The 18,413-nt window shown below is 36.3% G+C and overlaps 1 protein-coding gene across 1 annotated transcript in view; it reads right to left on the bottom strand.

Annotated features, from left to right (window-relative positions):
- Window positions 1-18,413, bottom strand: part of LOC111506714 (tyrosine-protein kinase Btk) — a 39,820-nt gene that overhangs the window by 19,529 nt on the left and 1,878 nt on the right. Inside the window, exons 2-6 of the mRNA XM_023161894.2 lie at window positions 11,858-12,062; window positions 10,553-10,726; window positions 6,672-6,852; window positions 2,254-2,319; window positions 1,248-1,376 (exon numbers count right to left, since the gene is read on the bottom strand). Coding sequence (XP_023017662.2) covers window positions 1,248-1,376; window positions 2,254-2,319; window positions 6,672-6,852; window positions 10,553-10,726; window positions 11,858-12,062 — 755 coding nt within the window. The remainder of the gene's footprint in view (window positions 1-1,247; window positions 1,377-2,253; window positions 2,320-6,671; window positions 6,853-10,552; window positions 10,727-11,857; window positions 12,063-18,413) is intronic.

Genomic DNA, 18,413 nt, shown 5'->3' with positions numbered 1-18,413 from the left:
ACAGCTGTATACCGGTGGCTCTTAAATTGAAATCAATATGGGAATGATCAAAGAGTACTTATTTATTTATTTTTTGATTTTCATGGAATTATTTTCCAGCAGCTTGACTGCATTATCCTTTCTAGATTTTATATATATATATATATATATATATATATATATATACATATATATATATATAGAAATATTTCAAAATCCATCAAAAACCAAAGAAGGCTCAGGATGTGGAGTGTACTCCAGATCACTAAGCCTAAGGATTAAGTGGGGAATGGGAAGAAATACCAGCGTGGTCCAGCACTAGCACTAGAGTGCCACCAAGATTTAGCCAAAGCCTCGATAGATAATAATATTATCCTGAGGTGGGTTAAAGGGCACAACAGGAGTAAAGGTAATCGCATTGCCGACTCTTTAGCCAAGGAAGCGGCTGGACTAAGAATTTTAGGACCAAGTGGCACCCACGGCCTGATGACTTCGACAATTGCGGAACTAGTCAAAAGTTACACCCATGCTCAATCTCTAAAGAGATGGGATGAAATCAAAGGATGTAATCTTGCCAGGATCACCTTGGGCGACCCTGGGAAGCTGGCGCCGAAGAAATATCTGGCGATGACCAGGAAAAATCTACGCCTTACAGTAGGATTTCTGACTGGCCACTGTCAGCTAAGGAAACACCTACATAATATGGGGCTAGTGGACACACCTCTATGCAGGATGTGTGAACAGGAAGATGAGACTGTCAGGCAAGTCCTGTGCGAGTGCCCGGAGTTATCGTCAATAAGAGAGTGTGTGTTCGGCGAGTCTTGGCCTACACCTGCCGATATAAAGGAGATGTCTCCCAGCGACCTGTCCACCTTCCTGGAAAGGACAGGATGGACGACGACCTAGGAGGACAACTCCTCGGGAGGATGTACAATGGGTCACATGTGGCCTATATATATATATATATATATATATATATATATATATATATATATATATATATATATATATATAGACATACTGCTGTAGTCTCTCTCATTTCTGGACCGACTATAGATATTGTTGCATAAACCTGCTATAACTGCCACCAGAGTAGATCAAAGAAGCATCAGTTTATTCCTGTGATTGCGTTTTAGAGGTCCTAAATGAAAGTGAGATAGGAATTGTGCCATATGTGGTTCAATAGCATTTATTTTCCTCTGAAAACACTAAATCATTTGAAAAGTTAAAGCGTGATGAATCAATTTTAGAGTATAAATACCACTTACGTTTTTGTAAAAAGAGATAAGGTATGATGTCCCTCAACTGAAGAGTTTCGCACTACAAAACATCCTTCAGTGTCATATTGTTGCAATAAGGTTTCGACTCTCTGTCTTGGCATATCGGCGACGAACCAACTGTGAAAGTAGTAATTATATTGAAATGGACATCCTAATTAAAAAAAACATGTTCTTTATGAATAGTCACACAAATCCCAATTCTTTTTGAATACAAATACAAGGTGTATCTAGGAGATAGGTAATGTACTATGAAAAAAAATGTGAAGAAAATATCCAAATTTTCAAATTTTGACGGGTCAGCAATTTCACGTGTTTCCTCCCAAACATTGTTTTCGCATTATTACTAAGAAAATCGACTGAATCGGATTCTCCTGCGCTTTCTCACAGACATGGTCGACAAAGCATGCGTTTCGTCGGGTGTTGGTCGATCGTTTACTGAACCAGTGGGCTCATATTTATCCACTGCAGTGTGAATAGTCCTCTCAGTAGGACGATTATGGGAAAATGGGTGAAGTGCGCGGTACGTTGCCCGAACAGAACACATATTTTGATAAAACATTTTTATTATTTGTATACTTGTTGTTTGATGCTGTCCATGGTGATTTGGCAAAACAGACTGAATAAATAGCCTTCATGACCTGTCAAAGTTCGAAAGTCCCTGTTGAAAGACCCTATATTTTTGTATAAAACTGTCAGACAAGGTTTCAAAATTTAAAAAATAATATTAAGAGAATTCAATATTACTGGAGTTTTATCCCAACGCCAAACCGTTATTTTAACACCTCCACACGTGTTTCGGTCACCAAGTGATCATCTTCAAGAGAAAGATCAAACTGGTTGGTGTTGGGATAAAACTCCAGTAATATTAATTACCACACCAAAGATTCCAAACAGTGCATCACAAGGGAATTCAAAAGTATTTGAAACAAAGCGTTGGGGTTTGAGTGAAATCATTACGTTGAATCTCATATAATGCTCATTTCATACTACTTACTCATATCGATATAATCCCATTGATTCTTTTTCTTTGACGTGATTGCTGGGAATAAATCCAATATTCCTGAAAAATATAACACAACTTCAGACTCGTCTTCCAGGATACCAACCTTGAGAGTGGATGTATGAAAAAGCACGGTTAAGATATGCCAGTGAGAAAGAAAAAAAATAATCTTGAACCATGGTTTTATCATTGTATTATTTTTTTTATTATTTTTGGTCTAATTTAATTTTTTTGTTATATTTTATGATATTGAAAAATGTTTTTCAGTTCAAAAAGAATATTTTGAGTATATTCAATAACGTTTTTTTTTGTTTCATTAATGATTCATCTTTGTTTGCTGCTCTGTTCTCTGTTCCTACTTAGTTATGTTATGTTCTGAATTATTGATGTTAGATATTGAATTTTTGAATAAACTTGTGGAAAATTAATCAGTTTGAAGTATTTTAACGGTACACAATTTCTTATCACTACATAATATAAAACGAAGTTGCTTCTGTTGCTGTTGCTGTCTGTCCTATGTATGCCCAGATCTTCAAAACTTTGTAAAGGATTTTGAAGTGAGTTTTTTCAATAGATAGAGAGGAAGGTTTCTACGTATATAACATTCATAATGTAGTAGAGAAACACTGATAATTTCAGAGGTTTCGAGTGTGATGTCATAAATAATTTTGTTTCATTACTGATTCATCTTTTTTTGCTGCTCTGTTCTCTGTTCCTACTTAGTTATGTTATGTTCTGTATTATTGATGTTAGATATTGAATTTTTGTATAAACTTGTGGAAAATTAATCAGTTTGAAGTATTTTAACGGTACACAATTTCTTATCACTACATAATATAAAACGAAGTTGCTTCTGTTGCTGTTGCTGTCTGTCCTATGTATGCCCAGATCTTCAAAACTATGTAACGGATTTTGATGTGAGTTTTTTCAATAGATAGAGAGGAAGGTTTATACGTATATAACATTCATAATGTAGTAGAGAAACACTGATAATTTCAGAGGTTTCGAGTGTGATGTCATAAATAAATAAATTTTTTGTGCTTACATCACAAACGCTGGCTGATCAAAAAATGTATTACAGTATTGTACACCTTAAAAATGTCAACGAAAAAGCCCGCGATGGTATATGTCTATTTCTAAGGGATAACCCACAATAAATATATAACTTTATAATTAGCAACGATCGCACGCGTTTATAATAATAATAATAATATGTTATTCATTTAAGATCCAAATACAAATACAAATGAGAAGTACAAATTGAAAATTCAAATAAATAACGAGATGCTCGTTATATGTAGATATATTTAGTATCAGCATTGCACCCGTGCGAAGCCGGGGCGGCTCGCTGGCTTTGAATAAAATTCCAATTATGTGAGCTATTTTCCTTCGTATTGATTCAATAAACCAAACGTCGTTAGATATATGATATTTACAGACTTCCGCATAGCAATTGATAAGAATGATAATAACATTCTCTTATCAATGATGAACATATTTGCTTTGGTGAATATAAAGTCACTCTGATGGATATACGATCTTATTTTTTCTAGTTTGATGTGAAGTACGTTGCATTTGTATTGCAAAAACTTCATTTCACTCATTTTATTTCATTATGTTTTGAAACAACTTCTGATGAACTATCGAAGGCGATGCGGAAATGGTCAAAGTAATCTATATTGATATGACACGCAAAACTAAAAATATTTGATTCATAACAGGAGCTGTTGCCCGCGATTTCATTCGCGGGGCCTTCAGATTTTGTTTTTTTTTACAGATTTATCAACAGCAAAATCGTTTTACAAAATGTAAATAAAGGGTGACAACGAAATCATTGTACATGGCGGCAATCAGTTGTTCGTGGATTATGCAATTTGTTATTAGGTATAAAAATATAGGTTATTGATATCGATATTACTATTGATAAAACAATTGGAAATCAACCGACTTAAACGGAAATGAACCCAAGTCAAAAATTTCAAATGAAACCCCGTACATATTTTTATACCATTTGATAGTATACAAAATTCTCTTTTCAGCGATATATCACAAGTGACCATTTCTTCAAAATAGTGGCGTAGAAGCCATTTTCTTCAAATTCAATATGGCGGCACTATGACGTCATGCACATATACGAAAATATTGTTGAACAACTTGATGTAGTGAGGAACAGAAAGATTTTGACTTGTTTCTGAAGAAAAATTCAAGAATTGAAATTGTTACTGAATCACGCAATTTTCATTCATTATTTGATGTAATTTTTTACTTCACTTATCTAGAAAATTTCATCAGAGAGTGATATTTTTTGAACTTTCACATTAAAGTGTGAAGTGGAGGTGACTAGGTTACGTTAGGTTAGATCCAAAGTGAGTGGGTCTATTCGACCCTCCACCGCAACCCTCAAGTGTTTATTATGGACCAAATAAACCCAGCTTCTTAACAAAATCGATTAGTTTGTATGGTGAGTGGTTTTTCAGGTCAGATGATAAGAGTACGGTTCTGCCGAACTCTGAAAACCTGATTCGGTCACCAGCGGGGTAGTCACAAAGTATGTGCTCTGCCGTTTCATAATTTTCCAAACAGAGGCGACACACACTGTCTTCCACAGCCCGAGTCTCTGTATATGATGATTTAAACGACAGTGACCTGTAAGAAGGTCTGTTATATATCGTAGTTCATCCCTACTGTAGTCCAACAACTGTTTGGTATCAAGCTCCGAAGGGTGAATAAACGCCTTGGAGTGAGCCAATCCTGGAATATTGTGCCAGAAGTCCATAAATTTTCTTGCCATCCAGGTGTGAAATCTTTGTTTGGCAAAACCTAAAGCGATGGCAATTACAGGTTCTAGTCAGATGTAGCTGCTTGCAGTACCTTCCTTTGGAAGAGAGTCAGCAGCCTCATTGCTTTCCAGGCCAATATGGCCAGGAATCCAGACCATCTGTTAAGTCTGTCTATCGAGGAGGGTACTTTTTGGCAATTTGCTACCAATTTAGACGTTGCTCGGTAGGAGCCAAGAACTTCCAACGCCGCTTGACTATCTGAGAATATTTTTATTGACTTGTGTATGAGGTTGGAATCTTCCAATCTCTCTGCACACAATTCAATAGCGTAAATTTCCGCTTGAAATACAGTCGCATAGGTTCCTAGGCAGGTTGATGATATCTCTGTCCTGGGTCTGCGAATAAAAACACCTGCACCAGAACCGGAAGGTGTTTTTGATCCATCTGTGAAACAACAAGTATCTACTCTTAATATTTCTGACTAAGTCTTATTCAGTCTTACATATCCACTGATGATGCCAACTTGGTTAGTGAAACGCGCTTCGAAAGACAGCATTTTGTTCTGGTGTGAGAAAAGTGTTTTCAATATATATAAATTCATCGACTAGAAAAATTTATATTTCTTTTTAGATCTGCATTTCACTGGTTTCGGTGTTATTTTCTGTGATGATTTTTGTCACTGTTTTGTTTTTAAGTTTCATTTATTTCATATATTGTCAATATATTTTCTGTCTGATCCCACTATTGCTATGTAGGAAATGACAATACTTGGATGGTTAAATCAGACAACAGTTGCTTACTTAGGGAAATAATGAATATTTTCATCACTTCTTTCAATTGTCGTTTTGGAGATATTCCCAAAAAATGTAAATTGACAGATTTCGTTTGTTGGCTCTTTCGCCTCCAACTCAAACAATACGATGAGATAGATGAATCTTTTGTGCTGTTTCTTCTTTGTTTTGATCTGATTTTGAACCATTTTTCTACACGGAGTTGCTTTCATTGATTTTCAACTTTTTTCAAGACGGACATCTATTTTTTCATCAGTTTCAATAACCGCTATCTTTACAAATTCAGCCAAAATAATACACTCATTTCTCGATGTTTCAGTTCGGAAAAATATCAACAGAACAGGTCATACAAGTCCCCGTCGGAAATGTTTCAAAAAAGTAAACACCAATCTTTTTTCTATTTAGAAATTTTGATGGTATACGTTGATCTTCAGTTTTTGTTAAAAGACACAAATGCTGATCAAAAATCAGTTACCACCACTTGACCATTTATCAAGACACATATATTTCTCAACATTTTTGAAAAAAGTCATCAAATTCGGATTCATTAAGAGTACAAATGAACAGAAATAAATTGTAGCTCATTTGTGAAATCTTTTCCCAATATTTTTATCTGCTGAAAACAGAAAAAAAAAACTAAATCCATAAGAATTAGTTTTCAAACAGTACTCTAAAATAACCTAAGTTGAAGTATAGGAAGCAGTACAGTTCATCTCCTAATAATGTCAACATGGTGACTTAATTGAACATCGAGTGCAGTTTAATATAGTTTTGTTGTGTAGAAAAAGTGGTTTTTTGTTGAATTCCATTACTTTCTAACTACAATTATTATGAAACTTACCCTCTGGAATCTTTCGCCATCCACCAATGTTCTTGAGAATCATTCAGCACCTCATATTCCTCGTTTTCTGTAAGCGATAAGTCATCAGTATGCATCGCTTGGTAATTATATAAGGCTACCACGATTTTTGGCTGCGTGGACGACAAAGACTGGCCTTCCGTAGAAGAATGGTATTGAGTGCCTATACAAACAGATAATGCGATTCAACTTCAGATACTTTAAACGACCTAAAAAATATTTCAATAGACGATGATCACCTCATCCTTTTTGAGATAAAATCCGTGGTTGACAATGAATGATCAAATATGCCAAGGGCGTCGCCAGCTTATGACTAAGGGGGGGGGCAATGGGACAATATTATGGAGGGTAACAAATATGAACGCCTGGTACAGTCGAAAGCATGAAGCGTTACATTTTGGAAGTTTTTGTTTCGACAACGACTGTAATAAGAACGGTTCTGATATCAATGTAAAAAACTTCGCAAGCCCTCGACAGCACAATAACTCAATCAAGCTTTTAAACACAGTAATAGTTATTTATTTTAACAAAAATAATATTTGATTAAAACATAACCTGCGAGGATTTTTTGCAAACCACTTTATCATTAAAATTATTTAGGTATTTATTCATTATAGCTCTGCGTACACTCATCATGGCCAGACCATTAAGGCGATCTTCTGCTATGGTGCTTCTTAGCCATGTGTTCATTCTTCTGAGGCTGCTAAAGGATTGCTCTACTGTAGAGGTCGTGCATGGTAAAACGATCAAAATTTTTAATGCTTTTTCCGTTTCGGAAAAATAAGAATTTGTTTCTTTTAGGACATCAACAACTGTAAGATTTGTTAGATTAAGCCTATCGTGCCACAATTGCTGCCAAGGTTCGATTTCATTCTTTATGTTCGGTAAATCATAAATCTGGGCAATAGATTCATGTTTCAGATTTTCAGTCCAAGTATGGTATTACTAAAGACCTCTTCACGTATTCTGAAGGGCTTTCTGCTGGATGATTGCTTCTATGACGTTGTTTCTCCGTAATACGCGGCATTGATGTAATGTCCTCCTCCAGTCCGACTTTCTCCGCAACAGCAGTAGCTTCCTTTATAATTTCGTCGGTTGGTAGAGGACTTTGATGTACTTTTTGCGTAAGATCGCTTGTACCCTTCCGATTTCGTGATCATAAACAACCTTCAATAGACGCATCTCACGAGCCGCAGCTGAAAGGGAACGTTTTGGTATGGTATACTAATGGATCCAAGATGGCTCATATGACTGGCGAAGAAATGATTAGATCAAGATTCAAATATCCAAGTCACTTGCAAATATTTCACTGTTTTTCAAGCAGGTGAGCTCTGGAAAGTCGCGGGGCAAGGATTTACGTTTTCATCAGACCACCAAAGAGGCACTAGAAGCTTTGAAGTCATCTACTTATGAGTCCATACTGACTTGGAACTGCAAACGAATCAAAGAGTATTGATGCGGGTGCCAGGTCTCGAAGGATTTGAAGGAAAAGAAAGAGCTAATTTAATAATAATTAATATTTTTTTATTATTTCCTGGTTAAAAAGTACATTGTTATACCTACAGTGACAAGGAAAACGTCTGAGGGTAGGACACGTTACAGAGTATAATGTTTGTAGTAATCAATAATCTAAAAATATGATACATATAGGTATATACATATAATTATTTGTTTGGCTTAGATTATGTAAAAAAATAACTATAAATAAATGAAAGTCAATTTTATCACATAGTTGTGATATTTTGTCATTAAAATATAAAAAAACAGTTTAAAATTCGTCAAGTGTGTAGCAATTTTTTTCAATAAGTGCCTTTTTCAGTCTTGATTTAAAAATTTTAAGATTTGTTGATATTTTAATTGATTCTTCTAATTTATTAAACATTTTTGGTCCAACATAAAGAAAACTTTTCTGATAAAGAGTTGTTCTATGAATATTGGGCATCAGTTTGTCTCTAGAACGAGTTGGATAATTATGTTGCTGGAAAGGTGTATTATGGTTGTTTCTTCAAACGTATATACACAATTCATAAATATAGAGACCAGCAACAGTTAGTATCTTGAGATTTTCAAAATCCTCTCTACATGATTCTCTCCAACCAATACCGGCGATGATTCTTATTGCATTTTTCCCAAAATAAATATTCTTTCAGCAGCAGATCCGGTACCCCAATTCAAAATTCCCTATCTCAAGTGACAGTTTATGGTCGCATAGTATAAGTATAAACTCTTTACTTCAAAAATTAGCCATGAATCTCAGAGCACAGCAGTTTTTTCTCAATTTAATACAGAGGGTCTCAATATGAGGAGTCCATGTGAGTTTGTAGTCCAAGGTGACGCCTAACATTTTTGTAGAAGTACAAGATTCAATTGGCAGATCCCCATTTTCATGGATAACAAAATGTTCGAGCCAGTTACTAATTGTGAACTTCATCATTACAGTTTTGGATGTACTGAGTGTTAAGTGATTTTTTTCTGCCCATATGTTTATTTGTTTATGTACATCCTGGGTTCTTTCCTGTAGGGTCGTTACATCAATTTCCTTCACTATGAAATTTGTGTCATCTGCATACGCTACTGTGTGAATAGTTGACAATCCTTGAAAATATTTCATCAGGTCATTAGCATATATCAAAAATAGTATAGGTCCAAGGATTGATCCCTGTGGGACACCCTGCCTAATGGTTGCCAACTGAACGAGAGTGTTTCCAACACTGACACGTTGCCCTCTATTTTCCAGGTAGGATTTCATTAAATCTAGGGCAACTCCTCTTACACCATATCTTTCCAATTTCCCTAATAGCAGGTCATGATTAACGCAATTGAAAGCTCTGGAAAAGTCTATGAACAATCCGCAAATATGGAATTTACCATCAAGAGCATTAACCACATGCTCATTGAACTTATAAAGTGCTGTTTCTGTACTTTTGTTCTTTGTGAAACCGTGTTGGTTTTCTGAAAAAAGGTTATTTGTTGTGAAGAAAGACATTAATTGATTTTTTAAATTTAGTTCAAAAATCTTGGAAATACTTGGGAGTAAGCTAAATCCCCTGTAGTTTTCATAGAGGTTTCTATCCCCTTTTTTATAAATTGGTGTTACTTTTGCTAGTTTTAGACTATCCGGAAAAATTCCATTTTCAGTAGACAAGTTTATGATATACGTCATTGGGCTGCAAAGTTCATAAGAACATTTTTTCAGTAAATTGTTTGATATCTCATCGTAACCACTTGTGTTTGAATGCTCTTTATCAATTCTATAATGAAACGAACTAATAATCCTTCCTCTGAACCTGAATGTATCTCAGTATTCTTTAAGTGTTACTTGTAGGAAGAATTGCGATAATGGAATAAATTACCATCACAATAACATGCAGGCCAAAAATTTGATTATCCTATTACCAAAGAAAGTTGTATAGAGTATTGTTAGACAAAAAAAAAGAGATTGGTGAAAAAACTTTTCAAATAAAACTGCCCACTAAGATGAAATGTTCAGATAAGACAGTGAGAGGTGACTGAGCCGTCTCATGACGGACAAGCATGGGTCTGCAAAAGTTTCTTGAAGGATTAACACTAATGTTCTGTGATATAAAGAAATTATCACCCCCAAAGTTCATTAACTTCAATTTCTTTCATAATTCCACAAATAAAAATCTATTGTGTTGTGTGTTAGGAATCACACGATAAAAGGTAAGACCTCGTTAATCCTTAGCTCGCACAAGTTTCGACTTCTGAGGGTTGTCGTTCGTAGGGGTGCGACAGCTGGTTAACGGGAAAACAGATTTTAAACAGATTTTTTAAAACATGATATATATGTTATTTACAATGTGTTTAACTGAATGCCAAATATTTGACGGAAATGGACCTACCATGAAAATTTTCCAGGCTACCTCCCATTTCCGATCCAGAGTTATTCTTTGTCCATGATCCACAGGGCTGGCATCCATCAGACTTTCTTCTAGTAGATCGGCAGCAGTCCCACTTTCCATCCCTCCAAGGACTAGGGTGGAATGTCTTTTTTAAATGTATGTTATTGGCGCATGCTGAAATGATGAAAGAACAAGTATTATAATAGATGAAAATATACTCTCTATAGGAGAATTTCTCTTGTTTTAGTTTTACAAAAATTAACGAAACAAGGACCTTTTAAAAATAACAGGACACTGGGGTTAGAATTGGTGCGCGGTATCCCTTACCATTACTAAAAATAGATGATAAAGCGTATTGTCAAAGGAGCCTCTGCGATACTATGTTACCTCGTGAAGTACTCAGTATTAATTCTATGCAGGAAGCACCACGGATGTAGACCAGGGGTCTCCAAACTTTGAAGCCTTCGGGCCATAATGATTTTTTCAGTTTGTTCCAAGGGCCAATTTCTACCCTCAACTATATTTCTAGACTAGGATAGTCGCAAAGTGCGTGACCTAAGTAAACTTACGCTTTTTTTGCATTTCAATTATTATTGTGTATTGTGACACCTAACGACATCTAGTGGCGAGTAGTGGTACTATGTACTATATTTTTCAGCTACCCGGTAGGTGACATTAGGCGTAATTAAATATTTGGAATTAAAGCGTTGGTTCGAGAAAGTTCTGGTTCTAGCTAGTGTATTCCGATCACCTCGAGATGGCAGTGATAATTGCATATAAAAAGGCTAGCGGCGCAACTGCGAGTTAGTCTGCGTAGGAAAGGCGAAGGAAGCGAAACTGTCTATTGTGAAATAAAGTAACACCCGTCAATAAAAGTATTTTGATTTGACTTATTGTTTTTATGTGTGATTTGTTAGTATGGAAAATAAGCGAAAAGCCCATATTGATTATTTAAAATAGTGAGAATAAACACACGTCTTTCCTATTATCTATTTCGGTTTAGTGAAACTCTATTCATTCCCATTCACCATAATAGTTTTAGTGTGGTACTCATTATATTAGATGTGGAACGCTTCATTGATAAAAAATTCCTCAGTGCAGCAACACTGTTCAAAATATCATATTTGTCCTCACAGTTAACACACATACCACTAATGATGTCTGCCGCTGTAGCAGACGAAACGTTTTGTATTATAAGTTCAGTTCGAGCACAGCCTCTCTTATAGTCACTCCGGCTGTAAAAGCCTATGTTTCTATAGGAATATATCGACTATGTACCGGGTACTATTCATAAAAAAATCTCACCTCCTCGTATTGCAACTATCCAGTCGATGCGGTCGCTGGGCGTTGAAGCCAGAAGAAACAGAATATGATCTTTGCCTTTTGAAGTGAATCCCAACAGAAAATGAGAATACTCATCCGCCTTCAGTAAGTCTTTATGGTGAAGTTTGTTTGCACTTTCAACGGTGTGGATCGAATCCAATTGTATTCTTCCCCGTTCTTGTGGAGCCTACAACAAAAAACCTCATCACAAATACAATTAAAAGGAAATACAACCATCACATCAAAACCTTTTTACCTACAAAAAGTTCATCCCTACTTATCCCTATCCCTACTATCCCTACTTCCCTACTAATATTATAAATGCGAATGTAACTTTATATTTTTTATGTAACATAAAACATGTAACATAAAAAATTTGTTTTTCAAAATCTCGAAACCTAGCTACTTTAACGTCATCTAGCATTCCAGTAATGAATTTCCAACCCTTAGTACCGTAATGCCGTCGCATTTTATTATTCACAGTCAGGACAATATCCAGTCCAATCCAATCCATTCCAATCCAATTGACTATAGTTTCAGCTGTTTGGAATTTTTCTATATTTATTGTTATTTTCTTCTGTCATTTTTATTCTTAGGTTAGGTGCTTGTGGTTAGATGCCACTTAATTATTTCAACATTTGGTGTTGCAATTCAATAAATCATTTTTTAAATTTTTAGAACCCCATCGTATGTAATAACTTTTAAAAATTGATAATCCCAGCCAAGCATTAAAATATAGTTCTCATATTGATCCATTTCTATTGTACTGACACTTATTTAATGGCATAAATGCGAGCGAAACCGCGAGTAAAAGTATAAATCAACACCTCCTATATAGCACGTTAAAGACATTCCTATCGATTTCATAGGTTTGCAAAAGGAGTGAGAGGGTGTAGTTCCACCTTCGAACAAAATAAACGAACACAATATATATGAGGGGGTTCAAACCACCCTAGAAAACCGAACATGTAAGTATGTTATGTTGAAATATGTTTTTTTCCGTTAACCAGCTATCGCATCCCTACGAACGACAACCCTCAGAAGTCGAAAGTTGTGCGAGCTAAGGACTAACGAGGTCTTACCTTTTAAAGTGTTATTCCTAACACGGGTTGGACGATAGATACTGCCTTCTTTAAATTCCCAACATTCCGTTTCGATTCCAACCATTTGCGCAAAGGGGGTGAGGAGTGTATCTTATTTCCCCTGCTCATAATAAAAACCAATCTTAAGACTGTTCAAAAAAGTACTACCAGCTTAAAATTCATAGAGTATTTTGGGGGTAGACATCTTACTGCCTATCAGTTTTATCAGTAAAAAAACAGTCAAGTCCTTTCAGTAAAATACTTCCAGCTTGAAATGAACGGTCATTGAAAATATTAATGAGAAATTGTGGTCTCCGATTGGATCTTTGTGGAATATTTCAAGTTGTTGACAATACCATGATCTGACACTCTCAAATTTATCCAACAAACATACGTCGATTTATCGTAAAAGGAATTATCGAATTAGCAGTGAAATACCCGATTTTGATAACTTTTTCATCATATGCTTGAGCAAAATGGAAAAAGCCTCACTAAAATCAGAAGCAATGAAACTGAATGAAACTGCACAGATTAGAAGTGCTTCGACCTTTCACAAAATCAAGCTCAGATCCTGAAGTCGATGGTAGGTAGATAGGTAGGTCTAAAGTAAGTGGGTCTATTCGACCCTCAACCGCAACCCATAAGGGTTTATTGTGGCTCACAACTATTAACACTCGGCCAAATAAACCCAGCTTCTTAATGAAGCCGATTAGTATGGTGAGTGGTCTTTCAGGTCGGATGGTGAGAGTACGGATCTACCGAACTCAAAGAACCTGATTCGGTCCCGAGCGGGGCAGGCACAAAGTATATGCTCTGCAGTTTCATCATTTTCCAGACAGAGGCGACACACACTGTCTTCCGACAGTCCAAGTCTCTGCATGTGATGATTCAAATGACAGTGAACTGTAAGAAGGCCTGCTAGACATTAGTTCATCCCTACTGTTTGGAATCAAGCTTCGAAGAGAGAATAAACGCCTTGGAATGAGCCAATCCTGGAAGATTCTGCCAGAAGTCCATAACTCTTCTTGCCATCCAGGTGTTAAGTGGTTGGCAAAGTCCAAAGCGATGCCAATGACAGGCTCTTGTCCAATGAAGCCGTTGCAGCACCCTCCTTTGCAAGAGAATCAGCAGCTTCATTGCCTACCAGGCCAGTTTGGCCAGGAATCCAGACCAGAGACAATCTGTTTAGTCTTCCTATAGAGGAGAGTCTTTTTTGGCAGTTTGCTACCAATTTAGACGTTGCTCGGTGGGAGCCAAGAGCTTCCAAAGCCGCTTGACTGTCCGAGAATATGTTTATTGACTTGTGAGTGAGGTTGGATTTATCCAATCTCTCCGCACACAATTCAATAGCGTAAATTTCTGCTTGAAATACAGTCGCATAAGTTCCTAGGCAGGTAGATAACTCTGTCCTGGGTCTGCGACTGAAAACACCTGCACCAGAACCGGAAGGTGTTTTTGATCCATATGTGAAGCAACAACTATCTGCTCCTAATATTTCCTTCTCCCGCAGGATCAAGTCCTCTCTACTCGTGAATAGTAGGTACTTTATAAGGCAGTTCGTAGTTGACAGTTGGAGGCATAAAGTCAGAGGTCATTTCCAGAATGCTGTGACTTCCAATGTCAACCAACAGTCTGTTGCACTCTGCATTGAATTGATTTGTGCAATTGGCAATGTGCACAAGTCTATATGCAGTCCATCTAGCCTCTCTTTCCAGAAAAATGTGGAGAGGAGCTAGATCTGACGCTGACGGTGTGGTACTGATGGCACCACTGATAGCCAGACAAGCCTGTCTCTGTGAGCCAGAGAGCTTCGCTTGGGCCGTTTTCTGTAACGTCTTCGACCACCAAGCAATTGCACCATAAGTGAACATTGGTCTGACAATCATCACATAAATCCACTGGATTTGTTTGGGATCTAAACCCCAAGTTTTACCATAAATCCTTCGACATGTTCATAGAGACAGTCTGGCTTTGTGTAAATATTTTTCTAAGTGAGCGTTCCAGGTGAGTCTTTTATCAAGGACAATGCCAAAATATTTCACCTCCGTTCCAAATGGAATGACCACACCATTGAGGGAAAGTGGCGTTAGATCCCCTCTCTTGGTGAAGGGGATTAACACAGTTTTGGTGGAGTTGACAGACATCTGCTCCCTCAGGCACCAACTGTGAACAACGTTCAACGCGCTTTAGAGGATATTACAAGCTACCCTTCCCGACGTGGACCTTACCAGGATAACAAGGTCATCTGCATAAGCTTGCAGATCAACTTTTCTTCTGTCGAGGGCATCAAGCAGACTATCCACCAGGAGCGACCACAGAAGGGGAGATAGTACCCCACCTTGAGGGCATCCCCTGGTGACCCTGAACCTAATAGCCTCACCTTGAAAAGTCGTAGTTGCAGTTCTTTTTATTAGCATGGCATAGATCCAGCTAGTTATGGTCGATTCTTTACCCTTTTTAGCCAGAGACAATCCTATAGATTTAGGTAGTGCATTGTCAAATGCTCCTTCAATATCAAGAAATACAGCAATCGCAATCTCCTTGTTGTCAAGGGATTGGGAGATTTTCTCAACGAGGTTGTTTAATGCTGAATCTGTCGATTTGCCGGTTTGATAAGCATACTGGTGGTTATTCAGTGGGGATGCATATAATGCTACCCTCCTGATATGTCCGTCCAGTATCCTCTCAATCCTTTCAGCAGGAAGGATGTAAGGCTGATTGGTCGTACCGATTTGGGGTGTGGGTCTCTACGGCCCACTTTAGGTATATATACCACCCTTGCTGCCAACTAATTGGGTGGTATATAGTTCCTCGCCAGACTAGCTCTATACAATTTTGTGAGAATAGGTAAAATTACTTCCAGTCCGTTTTGAAGAAGAGCTAGAAATATACCATCCTCTCCGGGAGATTTGATAGCCCGAAAAGACTTGATAGCCCATTTAACTGCCGGTGCTGTGATAACTTTTCTTGCGACGTCCCAGTCGTTCTTTTTTGGGCGTTTAGCACCCCCAAAAAAGTCGATGGACGTGAAGTGAAAAGCAAATAATTTCAGTTTTTTACGAAAAAAAGCGTTTTGACTTGCTATCTCTCCATCATTAAACAAAAAATGTGGGAAATTTGCAAAAAAGAAAGAAAAACTAACTACAATGAAAGAAGTTCTATGAAAATATATAGGATATACACAGGGTATATTCCGAATACTTGCTGGCAGAAAAAACTCTCCCGAAACAACTACTTTCACACGAGCATTGAATCTGTATCTGTAGAGTAGGGAGGGTGAGTGTAAGCACACAGCACTTAGGCCACATGTGAACCATTGTACACCCTTCCGAGGAGTTGTCCTTCTAGGTCTCGTCCATCCTGTTCTTTCCAGGAAGGTGGACAGGTCTCTGGGAGACACCTCCTTTACCTCGGCAGGTGCGTAGGCCAAGACTCGCCGAAAACACACTCTCTTATTGACGATAACTCCGAACATTTGCATAGGACACGCCTGACAGTTTCGTCTTCCTGTTTACACATCCTGCCTAGAGGTGTGTCCACTATGGAGGTGTTTCCTTAGGAGCATTGAGTTAAGCTAAAGAAAAAAATCAAAACAAACATTGAATTATACAAAACAATACAAGATAATATTGATATGAAAATGTCAGTTACATGGAATCATCATCATTGGTATACTTCGAAGTTTCGGGACAATACACTTGTCTCAACACCTCATCGTACATACCCATAAATAAAATTTGATAATTCCAATTCCAGCCGATCGTTTCATAGTTACTGAATTCACTTAGGGTTCCAGATTTGTGAATATGACGATTAATAGAACTTCATCAACGGCTTGAAGAACACCGAGGCGCTGTATTCTAGAGGCGCTAGAGCTCCGGTATGCAAAAACTACCTATAGGCCAATCAATGATGGCTAAAAGGGGGCTGTAGTGGAATTGAAATATGCGAGAGTTTCTAATTTCAAGGCTTCATTAGTTATAATTAATAGGTAAACTGAACATCCCCTCCCTGAGACGTGCGTATGAGGTGGAAGGGGGAGAGAAGATTCCATTTTCGTATTTTTCGATTATATCTCAGAAATGATAGATTCTTGAAAAATAAAATACAACTATGTCAACATTTTTACTTGAAAACAGTTTTATACGTCGGATAAAAAGTTATATGAGTGATATAGTCCAATTTATTATAATTCATGAGATATTTGAACATAAGGATTTTTTTTTTCATTAGCAAATGCTATAAATGGTAGGAGTTTGAATTTTGGGCTGAATTTGTTCTTTAATTAATATAAAATAAATAAGTCCAATATTTTTTCATCGTATTTATTTATTTAAACATAAAAGAAACAGGTAAGACTGTTGGAGTAAAGGAGAACATAATTTTTGAAATTCGATATATTATTTCTTAAGAAATAATACGTGGTTCTTTTTGTTACACTGGGTGGGAAGAAAAATCCAATGTTTTATAACAAATTGTTTAATGAGAAAACAATGAAAATGTAAACAAAAATATTTTTTTAGATAAATCATGATTTAAAAAATGCTTCCCTAATATTAATTACAAGTGGCAGAAAAAATTAACAGATCCGTTTTTGAGCAAAGAAATATTTTTTAAGAAACGATTTTTTTAAATCATAATTTGCATCAAAGATTATGTTTCCAAAAAAATGTTTTGAATTATCTTATGAGCAATGCATTTGTTTATAACAATATTTAAAACAATAGGTGATAAAAAATTTTAAAATTCATTTTTATGTAGCTTCTGATCATAAAAAACGGATTGATAGTAATATTAAAAAAATGTTTTCAATGATTAATGAAGCTTTTTTTTAATTTTTCAATTGCTGATAACAAATTGAAAAATAACATTGAAAATCTATTCTGAGACCTTTCAAAAATAGCTCTAAAAAAAGAAATGAATATCAGATTTGTTATTTAACAGTTATGGCACTTACAAAATTGTTAATCAACTAATGCAAAATTAACTGGAAAATCACGATAAAAATTTTTGACCGCGGATTATTGTTCATTCATTTATCAAGTAAGTGCCTGAATTTTTCAATTCCTAATTTTTATATTTAATAAGTTGAAATAATATTTTTCGTTAAAGTTCCAAAGTAGGCGTGTCAAAGTACCCGTATTTTCAATCCTCTAGGAAAATCATAAATGTTGGCCCTACGGTTCCGGCAGCAGAAACATTTTTTTGGGAAATTTCCCCCTCTTTTTGGTTAAGGTTAAAGTTCCATAACTTTTATCCTCTTCTTTCAAGCAAGAAGTTTACCCAATTCGAAGAGAAGCGGATAAAACTTATAGAACCTTAACCTTCTTAGGCCAACCCACTACAAATATTTCAGATTTTCTGCACAATAAAAGTGTAAATATTGATTTCAAAACCAACAACTTAGGCATGCACATCAAGAATAACAAAGATAAAAGTTCAGTTTCAGAAAAATC

This window comes from Leptinotarsa decemlineata, unplaced genomic scaffold (assembly GCF_025532065.1).
Source record: "Leptinotarsa decemlineata unplaced genomic scaffold, Ldec_3_MD MMD2_tig00026328_RagTag_RagTag, whole genome shotgun sequence".
Classification (NCBI taxonomy): domain Eukaryota; kingdom Metazoa; phylum Arthropoda; class Insecta; order Coleoptera; family Chrysomelidae; genus Leptinotarsa; species Leptinotarsa decemlineata.
This window is presented reverse-complemented; position numbering and strand designations above follow the sequence as displayed.